Source organism: Mandrillus leucophaeus, unplaced genomic scaffold (assembly GCF_000951045.1).
Source record: "Mandrillus leucophaeus isolate KB7577 unplaced genomic scaffold, Mleu.le_1.0 Scaffold242, whole genome shotgun sequence".
Taxonomy (NCBI): domain Eukaryota; kingdom Metazoa; phylum Chordata; class Mammalia; order Primates; family Cercopithecidae; genus Mandrillus; species Mandrillus leucophaeus.
The window spans coordinates 1,194,008-1,209,783 of NW_012102499.1; the positions used below are offsets into that span (position 1 = coordinate 1,194,008).

The 15,776-nt window shown below is 36.6% G+C and overlaps 1 protein-coding gene across 1 annotated transcript in view; it reads left to right on the forward strand.

The window, feature by feature from the left end:
* Positions 1 to 15,776, forward strand: part of KIF27 (kinesin family member 27) — a 99,283-nt gene that overhangs the window by 41,618 nt on the left and 41,889 nt on the right. The window contains exons 7-11 of the mRNA XM_011982757.1: positions 1,311 to 1,480; positions 1,975 to 2,078; positions 3,952 to 4,107; positions 7,063 to 7,268; positions 10,489 to 10,686. Coding sequence (XP_011838147.1) covers positions 1,311 to 1,480; positions 1,975 to 2,078; positions 3,952 to 4,107; positions 7,063 to 7,268; positions 10,489 to 10,686 — 834 coding nt within the window. The remainder of the gene's footprint in view (positions 1 to 1,310; positions 1,481 to 1,974; positions 2,079 to 3,951; positions 4,108 to 7,062; positions 7,269 to 10,488; positions 10,687 to 15,776) is intronic.

Sequence of the window (15,776 nt, forward strand, 5' to 3'; positions counted from 1 at the left end):
GTATGAATACTATAATAGCTCTGGACATTTGGTTTTCTTTGTAAAAAGAAATTTTAAAAGGAAATTACAATCCCAGAGAATGAAGTTTCTGAACAAAAGATTTTATTATTTGCTCCTTAAATAATTCCCACACTCTCAGAAGAGAAAACTAGATGCCTGCCAGTTATGGGATAAAATAGCCATGTCTAGTATGTTGTACTCGTTAGATCAGTACTTGTTGAGTTGGTTCTTCCTTAAATAATTCCCCTCCCTCATTTCCCATTGGGAGGCCACCTGAAAAACTTTACCCCTGTCTATCATGATGCCGATGTGACAGATGATCTAATTAGGTGACTGACAGCAGAAGCACAAAAATCAGATATAAGATGATTTTCAGAATCAGGTAGGATTTTTTAGGAAAGAATACATGACGGGGGCCTGTAGTCAAGTGATTGAATCCTAAACACCGTGTGATACTCATATTCCACTATATGTTACAATTTAACAGCTTATAATAATTTATATTGATAAATGGACTGTCTCCTCTAAGATTTTATTGCCTTTTGTGAGAAGTCATCTCGAGGTTTGGTTACAGAGGTGATGAAAAGGAAATATTTTGTAATAGAAACCAGAACAAAGGTATAAAGGCAATTTCTAATTTGTTGTTGTTGTTTTCCAAGGTCATTTTTTTTTTTTTTTGAGAATTTAAAGTGCATTTCCAATAGAAGAATGTTATACTATAGAAAATTCCCAGGCTAGCCATACAATTTTATTTGTCCTATGACATATATTAAATATTTTTCCTAGAGCCTTAATTCAGCTATATCTAACCACCATATATAAAGAATAAGTATATACATTGTGGTATTCAAATTAGGAATATTGCCCTGGCAGAGGGAGTGGAGATGGCTCTGGGTTTCTTCCTGTGGCGGGATTTGGATTGGAGCACCACAGTTCTCCAGGTGTTCTGAACTGGGAAGATGGGGAAGCGGGCACATTTGTTGGGGTGTGTCTGTGCTGTGTTTAAGAGCTGGAATGTTTTCCATGCGTGCTTTTCATTTCACTTTTGAATACTATTTTCCATAAGTGAAGATAGAAGAGTTGTCCAGAAGAGGAGGAGCTGTGTATACTCTGAAAGAAGTATTTGTCTGTGAGGCACAAAGTATCGTTAAATTAATTTTGACTTTTGTTTGAGGGGAGCATTTTCCAGTGATTGGCTATTTTAAGAGTGCCAACCTAATAACTGCTTTAACAGCATTGAGAATAATAGGATAAAATTAGACTTTTAAAATATCACTTTTTTGTTGTTGGGTGGGGGAATCACTCGGAAGGTCCACACAAGTCCGCCTGTGTACTCTCTGGATCGAATATTTGCTGGGTTTCGAACACGAAGTCAGATGCTGTTGGGTCACATAGAAGAACAAGATGAGGTCCTCCACTGCCAATTTTCTGATAACAGTGATGATGAAGAATCGGAAGGCCAAGAGAAATCTGGAACTAGGTATGTTAAATATACACTGATTTAATAAATATTTATAATTATATGCTGCAATAAATATAGAAGTACAGGTTTTTTCCATTGGAGTATATCTTTTATGTTTAATATAAGAGTAGGTAACTTTTGCTAAATGTACTATCATCTAATGTGTTATGAAAATAGTATTTGAACACAAATCATCAGTCTTATAACTGAAAAATAATTTTGCTTTTAGAGCTTTTATAATAATTAGATTCTAATTTTCAGAGGGAATTTTTTTTTTTTTTTTTTTTTTGATTTCCTTATTCTGCTGCCACGGTGGCAACAAACATGACTTTTCTACTGATTCAACATGGGTGGGGGGGGCATCCTTTTATTTTAAGCAATATTAGTGACATTCTGTTTTTAAATGTAATTAATAATTTTTTAACATTACTGTCACTTTCTGGGGAAACTAATTTGAGGGCAGATTAGAAAACGCTAACAAATGAGTTAACTTTCTGATTTTTTTTTTTTAGATGTAGAAGTCGTTCGTGGATTCAGAAGCCAGACTCTGTTTGTTCCCTTGTTGAACTGAATGATACTCAGGATGAAACACAAAAGTCAAATTTGGAGAATGAAGGTACATAGATTTTCTTAAATAATGTAGACCTAATGGTTATAGGACACTTATCTTTTTCCTCAGTTGATAGTTTCTAAGAAACATCCAGGAATTCTCAAAGACCAGAACTTGGTACAAATGCTTTTCTGGTTGGTAGAACTTCTTTTATGTTCTCTGTTTTACCTCTTTTACTCCTTAATAAAAAAGATTTTCTATCAATTAATTATGGCTAGAGATCTAGGCTTACTCCCTCAGAATAAGGATTTTTATATTCAGACTTCAATTGATACGCTTTGTATTCCTAATGATGTTAAAGTACAGTATAAGTAATTGTACTAGGTGTCTACTCCTTCACTGGGACTTGTGCCTAACATCAATTATGTATTTGGCATTAGAGCCCAATTAGTGTACTGGGTGCTGGTAATGTTTTAGTACACAACTGCTAAGAATTTTTATGCATCAATAACAACATCAAAAACGTTTACGAGCCACATATAGTAGCTTATGCCTATAATCCCAGTGCTTTAAGAGGCTGAAACGGGAGAATTGCTTAAGGCCAGAAGTTTGAGGCCAGCCTGAGCAACACAGTGAGATCGTCTCTCTACAGAAAATTAGCTGAGCGTGGTGGTGCGTACCTACTCAGGAGGGAGGCTGAGGTGGGAGAATCGCTTGAGCCCAGGAGTTCGAGGCTATTGTGAGCCGAGATCACACCGCTGCACTCTAGTCTAGGCAACAGAGCAAGACCCTACCTCAAAAAAAAAAAAAAATCACCTATAGTTTTCACAACTTTTTTTTTTTTTTTAGATGAAGTCTCTCTCTGTCACCCAGGCTGGAGTGCAGTGGTGTGGTGTCGGCTCACTGCAGCCTCCACCTCCCAGGTTCAAGCAATTCTCCTGCCTCAGCCTCCCAAGTAGCTGGGACTACAGGTGTGTGCCGCCACACCCAGTTAATTTTTGTGTTTTTAGTAGAGATGGGGTTTCACTGTGTTGGCCAGGCTGGTCTCAAACTTCTGACCTTGTGATCTGCATACCTTGACCTCCCAAAGTGCTGGGATTACAGGCATGAGCCACTGTGCCCAGCCGGTAGTAGTAGATTTTATTAACTCATCTCTCTTGGTCAATGTGTGATTGACCCACAAAAAATAAGGGAATCGGGAATATAAATAACGTAAGTGCTACACTTTGAAAATGTAGAGCATCTCTTTAAGAACCTACACGTGGCTTTATGAGCCAAAAATTTAAGTATAACTAAAATAAATATAAAAATGTGGAAATAATAAAGGTAAATGCTACTCAAGCAGCCATGCTTGAGCTGTTTGTTACTGCTCTGCAACCAGGAAAAAAACTTAAGTTGGAATGTAAATGAGCTTACACTAGTTTCTTCCTTGAGAAAGTCTGGCTATGAAAAAAATGTCACCTGAACTACAGCAGTATACCTAGTGACATAGTTGATTTACATTCTGGTGCAGGCAGTAACAAACAGTGCTAGACCACACTCGGAGTAGCCTGGTATAGTCTGCATTCTCCAATTACCATAAAAGTAGAAGTTGATAGGAAACAAATTCACCCCTCTGTCCATCTGGAAATTTTACACCTGTCTCAAATAACTCATGTGAAAGGCAATGAGAAACTGTGCGTCTGAATCTATGGAATATTATGAAAAATATATATATATGTATTAATTTGTAAGAAAATAAAAACTCTTACTATAAGCTGTAATGCTAGAGTCCCAATTGCTGTGTAATTTTTCCCCTTTTTCCTTCCCTTCTTTTTTGTCTCTTCCACTGCCACCTCTAAATTGCTTTTGTGTCTGCTTTTCTTTTTTTAACTCTACTTCTGTTGAATATTTTACCAGCAGATAGTTTTATTTCTATGTGTTTTTTTTTTTTTTTAAGATTTAAAGATTGATTATCTCCAGGAGAGTCAAGAATTGAATTTGCAAAAATTAAAGAATTCAGAACGCATACTTACTGAAGCTAAACAAAAAATGAGAGAACTTACAATTAACATCAAGATGAAGGAAGATCTGATTAAAGAATTAATAAAAACAGGTAATAGTATCTTGTGAACCAGCTTATATGGGAAAGAAAACTTCTAAAATTGCTTCTGATGTGTAACAGTTACTTTAGGTTTTGAAGCTCAGATCTATCCACTTAGCTTGGATTGGTGTAAGAAGGTGAGTTTTTAGGCCAATGTGTGGAGGTTAGTTATCAAAAGAATTTTGTTCTTTTGGGATTTCACCTCTGAATTGTTCTAACCAGTGTGAACTCTGCATTGTGCTGAAATTCTGTGGCACTTAATGTGCCAATGACAACATGTTTATTTTTTTGAGACAGGGTCTTGCTCTGTCACCTAGGCTGGAGTGCAGTGGTGCAGTCATGACTCACTGCAGCCTTGACCTCTGGGGCTCAACCAGTCCTCCTACCTCAGCCTCCCAAGTAGCTGGGACTACAGGCATGTGCCACCATGCCCAGTACGCACCAGTAGTTTTTATAAATTTTTTTTGCAGTGTATTAGAATTGATAAAATGTAGTATAGATGTCCTGTTGTTATTAGTTGGCAGAAGCAGCTGCTATTCAAGAGAAGTCTTCAGTGAGAGGGCATTGAAAAGCAAGCACTCACTGACACTTTTGATAGTCACCATCTCTGAGGATTTTTAGGAAAGCTCCAAATTGCCCTTGGTTCTAATGAGCAAGAAAAGGGTCTTCTCTGTGTAAGCTCTGGTATCCTCTATTTTAATGCAACCACATTGGGTATACCAGGCTACAAAAACATGCTTGTTTAGTGAGATCCATAGTAAGATAACCTTTCTGAAAGAAAGTCGTTGATTCTAGTGGGTAAATATCCTCAACTTCCACAGGCAGTACCCTGATTCTAGATCAGCTCCTAGATACTCCTAAGAGGGGTCAACTGGGGTTTGATCCTGCCTGTGAGGAAGCAGCATGGTCAAACTAATTTAAACATCTGGGTAACTGGAGCTAGAATGATGCATAGCACACATGTCACTAGGATTGAGAAAGGAGAAAGCTTTGGGAAAGTAGCTAAGCAGAGGATGCTTCTTAAAAAATGTCAAAAAAACCCAAAACACAAAAAACTTAATGCCCTTAATGCTGTCTCACTGAAGATTTCTCTTGAATAGCAGCTACTTCTGCCAACTAAGTAGTTGGCAGTAAGTAATAACAGGACATCTATACTATATTTTATCAAGTCTAATACACTGCAAAAAAAATTTATAAAAACTACAGGTGCGTACTGGGCTTGGTGGCACATGCCTGTAGTCGCAGCTACTTGGGAGGCTGAGGTAGGAGGACTGGTTGAGCCCCAGAGGTCAAGGCTGCAGTGAGTCATGATTGCACCACTGCACTCCAGCCTAGGTGACAGAGCGAGACCCTGTCTCAAAAAAATAAAATAAACATGTTGTAATTGGCACTGTATTTTTTTAGTGGTTCATAAAATATTGGTGTGTTGAACAATTAATGAATAGTCCAAAATGATTTGTTAAAATATAGTAGTTGTATGTATTTTAAAGTTAGTCAAGTAATCGTAAATTAGAGTCAGAGGACAGTTCACAATGCATTTAGTTAAATAACTTTTATCAAAAAATGATGAGTATTTTTGGATAGCAGTATAACCAGCTATATAAATAGTATAATAGGCTGGGTGCAGTGGTTCACACCTGTAATCCCAGCACTTTGGGAGGCCGAGGTGGGCGGATCATTTGAGATCAGGAGTTCGAGACCAGCCTGGCCAACATGGTGAAACCCTGTCTCTACTAAAAATACAAAAATTAGCTGGGCATGGTGGCATGTGCCTATAATCCCAGCTACTTGGGAGACTGAGGCAGGAGAATTGCTGGAAGCCAGGAGGCGGAGGTGGCAGTGAGAGGAGATTGCACCACTGCACTCTAGCCTGGGTGACAGAGCGAGACTCTTTCTAAATATATAGTGTAATTAACTGTCTCTGGTGATTATTCATCCCCTGAGCTTTAGACTCCTATTTTTTACTGCCACGAGTTTGCCAGTCTAATTCAGGGACAGTTGCCTATTCAGAGCAAATCAAAGCCAAGCTTTTAGGGTCACTAGCTGGACTTAGAATAAAAAGAGATATAGAAATATCTATATTCTATTTTTTCTGTTCTATATATTAATAAGAAAAGAATTTAAAAGGAATTAATATTGAATAAGTTGAGGTTAGTGAAAAAGGAGAGTCAGCTTTGGATGAAAAGATTCTTAAGAGATATAACAATCAAATGTATTGTGGACTTTGTTTAGATCCTGATTAAACCAATTGTGAAACACATTTTGAGACAATTGGGAAAGTCTGAATATGGGCTGATTGGTATTAATATTGTTAGTGTGATAATGACTTTTTGGTTATGTCCATATTTTGTATGAATGCTGATTGCAGTATGTATAAGTAAAAGGAATTTAACAAAATGAAGTATGTATAGGTTAGATGAAATGACATCTAGGATTGCTTTATAATATATAAGCAAAGTAAAACAAAAGGCATATTTGAAGCAGCTGTGACAAAATCTTGATAACTTTTAAATCTGGATGATGGGGATTCATTTTATTATTTCTTTTGTTATATTTAAAAATTTTCATAGTAATTTAAAAAAGGAATTCAAGGAGACAGATTATTGGTAGCAGGAGGCTGGAGTATACTAAGCAAGAGGACAGTCACTCCAAATATCCTTCTTAACTGAGTTTGATGCCAGCAAGCTCAACTACAAATTCAGAGGACCAGAAATGTCACTCTAAACGCCAAAGATTGAACCAGTGAGACTGGCCACAGATGGAAACAATCATTAAGGAATTAATCATTAAGAGGCCTGATGGCAAGCTGTGTTTGATGGGGGTGGGTGGGGACAACTGGGTTTTTAATGCTATGCCTTAAATAGTATCACTGCCTGGCTGGATTTTAGAGTAGAGTATTTTTATGTTTTTGATGTTTAACTTCTTTTTACATAATTTATACTAATAATTATTATTATTATGGTTAAGGTAACGATGCCAAGTCTGTAAGCAAGCAGTATTCTTTGAAAGTAACAAAGCTAGAGCATGACGCAGAACAGGCAAAAGTCGAACTAACTGAAACACAAAAGCAGCTACAGGAGCTGGAAAACAAAGATCTTTCTGATGTTGCAATGAAGGTAAAATTACAGAAAGAGTTCCGTAAAAAGATGGATGCTGCAAAGCTGAGAGTTCAGGTAATTTAAAAAATGTAATTGAGAAAACTTATTTAAGCTTTCTTGCTTCTGAGGGTTCTTGTACTGAGTTAGGAAAGAAGTGGGATTCAGTTTATACCAGCAAGAGAAACTGGGTGTCAACTTTTCTAGTGTGCTGGTCGATTTACATATTTTACAATCTGGGTAGTATATTTCTTCATTCAAGAAGTATATTCTTTCAATCTTCATATCAAAAAACCACATGGTAAGAAATAAAGATAACCACAAAATAGTGTTTTTTTCCTGAAGGACAAAGGATTAAATAATGGTTAAATAATACAAAAAAACAGCTGGTACATATATGACACTTTGTAGACACTCAACAAATGAGAACTATTTCGAGATATGGTTTTCTGAAACCATAACTGATTGGCTTAAGAAGGGTTAATAACTTTGTGTACTGTGACTCATCCTTAACTTCCTAATGCCTGGTTTTAGCTTTAAGTTTAGAAATAGCTACAGTTAAACATTCTATTCTGTGAGAAATATCCCATCACATAGAGATTTTGTGTGAAGAAGCCATTTCCAGGTGCTTTGGAGATAGTCACAGTGCTTTGTTAGTCTGATCATAATGAACTTTCTAGGATGCCTCCTCTATTTCTTTACCTCTCATGATCTACTGCTTTCATGTTATATTTATATTTTTCCATTATAGGTAGAGTTGTAATTAATCTATTCACAGCATTATTATTATTGCTGAACTATGCCACAGTTATTTGCTTTCAACAAAATAGGTGTTTACAATATACCTCTGGTGTGCCTGGTATATTGTAATATACCGGGATATTCTGGTGTGACAGGCCAGAAAAGTCCCTCTTGGGGTTTCTAATGCCACCTCAAACATCTGGATATTTCCACTAAAAGTTGTTACCTAAATAGCTTCTCAAGTCAACATCAAGTTAAAATAATATGACTTGAATGTTTGAACTGCTTAAAGGAGGACATAGGGTGGTTATCTATGTCACACCTTCCATTTTCCTTCAGAATAGTTATTTCCACTTTGGAATTCACCTTTCCATGCTTTGCTTCCGGCTGTATATCCTTTTCTGCTAAGAGTACTGATAAGGAAAGGAAATGAAAAGTGTAGAACTTTACCTCAAAAGAAACATCTGATACAGCAGAGGACAGAAACAAGACATAGTTTTAGAAATTTTGTACCTTTGACATATCCATGCGCTACTCATGGGGATAAGGAGGATGAGGAGGACAGTAATTACCATTTGTTGAGGGCCTATACATACCAAATGGTTTATATGCATTATTTAATCCTTTGAAGTGAGTATTTTTAGTCATTTTACAAATGTGGAAACAAAGGTTTAGAAAGGCAAAATAACTCAGTCAGAGTCCCATAGTGGTGATGACAATACCAGTTTTCAGTACTCTTAACATATCATACTGGCATATATCTCAGCCCACTGCAACTGCCTCCTCCCAGACTCAAATGATCCTCTTGCCTCAGGCTCTCAAATAGCTGGGACTACAGGTGTCCACCACCACGCCCGCAATTTTTTTTATTTTTAGTAGAGACGGGTTTCACCACGTTGGCCAGGCTAGTCTCAAACTCCTGACCTCAAGTGATCTGCCTGTCTCGGCCTCCAAAAGTGCTGGGCTTACAGGTGTGAGTCACCGCACCCAGCCATATCATGCTGTTTTAAAATACTGAAATACTAATATTTTTATTGGTATAAAAAAGTTGTTTCAATTTTTAAAACAACATTTGTAAATTAAGGACTTCAAAAACCTGTGTTTTTAATGGCTTTAGGTATATGTAGAGCATTACATGCTGCATTAATAGTTTAATGCTGACAGATGCACTTTTGAGCAACTATAGAATAAGTGCAAAAGACAATGGCAACAGTACCTCACTCTTAAGACTTTCAGGATTTACACTGATATTTTTATTATTATGTGAAAAAGACACTAAAATGCTGGTATTATAATTTTTGCTGCAGTATTGTAATTACTGTCAATTGTAAGTGGCAAAGCCAGTGTCCAGATTTAGGTACTGGAACGGCAAAGGCCTGTGGCCTCCAAGCCAGTGGTCCCCAAAGTAGTTCATCTGCAGATTGTTCTTCTTCTGCGATGAGATAAATGTCAATCATTGCACAGCTTTCTTGATCAAAAAAGTCTTGCATGAAAACATCAATCGAATCTATTAGTATGCTGAGGGGTGCAAATTGACAACAATGTGAACTAGCACTGGTCAACAGATCACATTTTGAGTAGCACTGCTTTAAGCAGCAATGCCTCTTGGATACTTAGTTTAATTAAAACAAAACTTGCCTATGCTAACACTTTATTGCCAAGATAAAGAAAATAATTAATTGTGGTTTGCATAATTTATGAATGACATCCCTTTACCTTTTTTATACCACCTAATTGGTACTTAGTGCAATGCTAATCACATAATACAAGTCTAATATATGTTTGGTCAGGACTAAATTGTAACACAAGTAGTTTATATTAGTGGTGTGAACACTTTGAAAGTCTAATCTATCTATACGTAATTTTAGTTAGATGAGAAGGAATTTAAGATAAATGTTAAAATAGTAATTATAATGGTTGGTCACTCTCAGGGAAGATGTTATCAGCTCTGATCATCCTAACTCAGGGATTAACGATTTAGGCTATAGCTGTAGCCATAAAAACAACAGCACAGTGGAATGCTATGCAGCCACCCAGAACAAATCTATATGAAAAGACCCCTGAGATAAGTAGGAAAAAAGGGAGACAGTAGTCTATATAGAATATATATGAAGCTATTTGCATGCATATGCATACTTTTTTCCTGGAAGAATGTTTAAGAAATTGGTAATTTTGCATTGGGAATCAGGACAGGTAGATTAGGGGTGTATATGAGTGACTCTTTTAAAATATAAATTCAGTTTTGTAATGTTTTCACTATTTTTTAAATTAAAATACTTATTAATAAAAAGCAAATCATCTGTTTCATTTTGTTTGTTGTCCATATCAGGAAGTCTCATCATTCTTTATACTTTTACATATGTGATGAAAATTATGATGGTTTCCCTAATTGCAAAAATGGAAATGTATGAGAGTAAGTGATTGTTTGTGAACCTGTCAAAAATAAATGAAAATCTAGGGAAAATTTCTTCCTTTACCATCAAATGAAAAGATTAAATTTAGTTGAGGAATGTGAGAGATTTAGTTTTTCATTTTGAAATATTCCATATGATCTCAGGTCTTACAGAAGAAGCAACAAGATAGTAAGAAACTGGCATCACTGTCAATCCAAAATGAGAAACGCGCTAATGAACTAGAGCAGAGTGTAGATCACATGAAGTATCAAAAGATACAGCTACAAAGAAAACTTCGAGAAGAAAATGAAAAAAGGAAGCAACTGGATGCAGTAATTAAGCGGGACCAGCAAAAAATCAAAGTAATATTGTCATACATTCCTGCTAAATATAATATGAAATGTTAAACGACTCAGAGCTAACGAAGCCATGGTCTTCATTCAGTTGGCTTGTGAAGTATCTACCCTTGACCTGTCCTTTACTGCTGTCCTTATTCACTTTAAAGCTTTGTTCATCTACATAGTAAAACCTATTTATTGAATTCTGAGTACTGTCTTGAAGGCTTTGACTTCACAAAAGAAGGTACAATGGTAATTTCTCTTAGTAAGATCTTAACTTTAATTGAAGCTGTCAAAAACATACATTTATAAAGCCAACTTTCTAAATAATACATACCGTTTGAATAGGATTTTCTGTTTTCAAAGTGCTTTGATATGCATTGTCTATGTGGCTACATAGAAAAAGCACCAGGTAAAGTGGTACCATTTCATTCACAGTGAGCAGAAAAATGATCAGATCTGTATGCACAGCAGTTCTAGAATAGATTGGGCTGGGGAGGAACTTAGTGGTGTCAGCCTAGGCTCTTGGGCCAGGCTATCATGGGTTCAAATCCTAGCTTGCTCAGTAGCTCGCTCAGTTGCTGGCTGAGAGATTTATTGAGAAAGTAAATTTTCTCAAATTTCTCAAAAATTTTACCCTCTCTGTTTATTCTTATCTAAAATGGCCTTAATCCTACTTGTCCCACAGGGCTTTTTTGAAAAAGATGATGATGATCATAGTAACAGACACTTATCTGGCACTATGTGCCAGGCTCTGTTCCGTTGAAATGTTAAGCTGAACCCAAGGCGTGGGACATAATTGGAGATTTCCTAGATATTTTAAAAATTAAGGTTTTATTTTTTTTAGAGCAGTTTTAGGTTCACAGCAAAATTGAAAGGAAGGTACAGAGATACGCCATATACTCCCTGTCCCTGCACATGTTTAGCCTCTCCCATTATCAGTATGCCCCAGATTTCCTAGATTTTCAACAATGGATATAACCTATTTTCCGACCTTAAAAAAAAAAAAATCATAGAATTCAGTAATGGAAAGGACCTTAAAAAACATTTAAACCAAGTTACTCATTATTTATTATTAATTTTTAAGTTGTAGTAAAATATATATAACATAAATTTTACCGTTTTAACTTTTTTTTTTTTTTCTTTTTTTTGAGATGGAGTTTCACTCTTGTTGCCCAAGCTGAAGTGCAATTGTGTGATCTTGGCTCAACGCAACCTCTGCCTCCCAGGTTCAAGTGATTCTCCTGCCTCAGTCTCCTGAGTAGTTGGGATTACAGGCGTGCGCCACCATGCCCGGCTAATTTTGTATTTTTAGTAGAGACGGGGTTTCTCTACCAGTTCAGGCTGGTCTTGAACTCCCAACCTCAGGTGATTCGCCCACCTCAGCCTCCCAAAGTGCTGGGATTACAGGCGTGAGCCACCATGCCAGGCCCATTTTAACTATTTTTAAGTGTATAATTCAGTGGCATTAATTACATTCACAATCTTGTGCAACCATCCCCACTATTTATTTCCAAAACATTTTCTTCACCCTAGACAGATACTCTGTAACTATTATGGAATAGCAGCTCCTCATTTTCCTCTTCCCCTAGCCCCTGGTAATCTCTAATCTACTTTCTCTATGAATTTGCTTATTCTAGATACTTCATATAAGTAGAATTATATAATATTTTACCTTCTGTGTCAGGCTCATTTCCCTTAGATAATATTTTCAAGGTTTGTCTACATTGCAGCATGTACAAGAACTTCATTCCCTTTTGTTGCCAAATAATATTCCATTGTATGGATATGCCACAGTTTCTTTATCAATTCTTCCATCAGTGGACACTTGAGTTGTTTCTACCATTTGGTTATTGTGAATAATGTTGCAACGAACACTGGCATACAAGTAAGTCTCTGTTTTCAATTCCTTTGGGTATGTACCTAGGAGTATGTACCTAGGAGTAGAATTTCTGGGTTATATGGTAAATCTGTGCTTAGCTTTTTGAGAAACCACTGTTCTCCAAAGCAGCAGCACCATTTTACATTTCCACCAGCAATGTGTGAATGTTCTAATTTCTCTACACTTTTGTCAACACCTGTTTTCTTTCTTTCTTTTTATTATAGTCATCCAAGTAGGTATGAAGTTGTATCTCATTGTGGTTTTGGTTTGCATTTCCCTAATGACTAATGATGTTGAGCATCTTTTCGTGTGCTTATTGGCTGTTCATATATCTTCTTTGGAGAAATGTCTGTTCAAGTTCTTTGTCCACATTTTAATTTGGTTCTTTGTCTTTGTTGTTGAGTTGTATGAGTTCTTTATATATTCTTGACATCAAATCCTATCAGATACATGATTTCCAAATATTTTTTCCTATTCTGTAGGTTTTCTTTATACTTTGATAATACCCTTTGATATGCAAAAATTTTTAGTTTCATTGAAGTCCGATTTATCTATTTTTTTTCTTTTGTTGCCTGTGCTTTTTGATGTCATGTCTAAAAATCCATTGCCTAAATCCAAGGTCAAGAAGATTTACCCCTATGTTTTCTGCTAAGAGTTTTATGGTTTTTGCTTTTATATTTAGGTCATTGGTCCATTTGGGGTCAGTTTTTGTATACGGTGTGAAGTAGTGGTCCAGATTTATTCTTTTGCATGTGGAACTCCAGTTGTACCAGTACCATCTGTTGAAGAGACTGTTCTTTCCTCCACTGAATGGATTTGGCACCCTTATCAAAAATCATTTGGAGGGGGAAATAGAGAAATGCTGATAGAAATGGGGAGATGTTGGTCAAGTGGTGCAAAGTTGCAGTTGTGTAGAATAAATAAGTCTAGAGAGTTAATGTGCAGCATGATGACTATTGTATACTGGAAATTTGCTAAGAGAGTGGATTTCAGGTACTCTTACCACACACACACACAAATGCTAACTATGTGAACAGATAAATATGTTAGCTTGACTAATCATTTCACTATGTATATCAAAATATCATGTTGTATACCTTACATATGTACAGTTTTGTTTTTTTGAGACAGGGTCTCTGTCACCCAGGCTGAAGTGCAGTGGCATGATCATAGCCCACTGCAGCCTCCAATTCCTGGGCTCAAGTGATCCCCCTGCCTTAGCCTCCTAAGCCGTTGGGACTACAGATGTGCACCACCACACCTGGCTAATTTTTTGTTTTTCTACTTTTTGTAGAGAGTGTCTTGCTGTATTTCCCAGGCTGGTCTTGAACTCCTGGCTTCAAGTGATCTTCCGGTCTTGGCCTCTCAAAGTGTTGGGATTACAGGCCTGAGCCACCATGCTTGGCCCCAATTTTTATTAAAAAAAAAAAAAAAATCAACTGGCCATAGATGTATGGTTACTAGACTCTCAGTTCTATTCCATAGGTCTATATGTCTATCCTCATGCTAGTATCACACTATTTTGATTACTGTAGCTTTGTATTAAGTCTTGAAATCGGGAAGTAAGTCCTTCCACCTTGCTCTTCTTTTTCAAGATTATTTTGGCTATTTAGGGCCCCTACAATTTTCCATGTGAATTTGAGGATGGGCTTTTCCATTTCTGCAAAAAAGACCATTGGAATTTTGATAGAGATTGTTGAATCTCTAGATTGCACCGAGTAGTACTGACATCTTGACAATATTAAATTTTCTTATCCACAAGCATGGGAAGTCTTTCCATTTTTTAGGTCTTCATTAATTTCTTTCAGCAATGTCTTCTAATTTTTAGTGTACTAGTAGTATTTTACTTCTTTACTTAAACTTGTTCCTAGATGCTCTTTTAGATGCTATTATAAATGGAATTGCTCTTCAAATTTCCTTGACACTGTAAGACAACCCAGTGAAGAGTATGAGTTTAATTGCAGCCATGGAAAAGTATTCTATATTCACCTAGGATGGAGTATAGAAGTTAAGAGGGCAAAAATCAGAGCCATGAGGAACTCCCATATTTAAAAGAACTGGTAATAATGAAGTTCATAATAATGGTAATAATAATAATTATAGCAGTAGTTAACATTTATTGAGATTTATATTCAAGCAATACTGTGCTAAGCATGTATGTGTCATCTTTTATCCTTTTTTCTTATTTTCAACTTTTTTTTTCTTCTGGATTTGTCTTTAAATATCTTAGTTTTTTTCATCCTAAAATTATCCTCCTTCAACCTTTTTCCCTTCCCTTTCTTACCTCCCCTTTGTAACCAAACTTCTTGGAAAAGTTGACTGCATTTCTTTCTGTTACTTCTGCTTTCATTCATTCTCTTATCCTCTCCAGCTGGCTTCTGGCTCTATCACCCACTTCATAGCTCTTGAGAAGTTAACTAGTGCTCTCTCTGTCACTAAAGTCCTTATCTTAATACTGTGCATCCAGCACAGTTCAGCACTCCCTCCATCTTGTAGTATTTTCCCCTTGCCTTTGTGACATTATACTTTCCTTGTTTTTTCCTCTTTCTGATTGTTCTCCGTCTTGGCTAGCTCATCCCACTCTACCAGTCCTTTTAAATATGGGAGTTCCTCATGGCTCTGGTCTCTGCCCTCTTCTATACTCTATCCTAGGTGAGTATAGGATACTTTTCCATAGCTGCAATTAAACTGAACATTTCCAAATTTAATGCTTAATCCCAAGTCTGTTCTTTGAGCTCCAGCCTCTTCCCTAGGTTGTCTTATAGATGAATTCATGATCTTCCTTACTTACCTTTCCATGATTCCCCACTCCCTGCTCCCTTCATGGGTGAAAAAATGTAGTTCTCCAATGTGCCTTACATGATATATCAGTTGGATGAGCTAGAAATTGAGGCATCATCATTGGCTCTTGCCTCTTTCTTATGCATATCCAATGAACCACTAAAGCCCTTCAGAGTATATCTTTAAAACACCATGAATCTGTCCAATTTTCATTTCTGCTGCCAACAACTTAGTCTGTTTTGTTTTAGCTCTTCTTCCAATGTGAAGATCAGGCGCACCTGTTTGGTGTTGTGGTCTTTGAGTTTTAACTCCTCATCTCTCATAGGCCATGGCTTAAACCAGCAAGACATAGCACTGTGTAAATCCATGCTTAGGGAAAAGAAGACACTCTCTTCTTCAAAGAGTAGAAGTCTGCTGAAGTGCAACTCTGCTTGTAACTCAAACTGTTTAC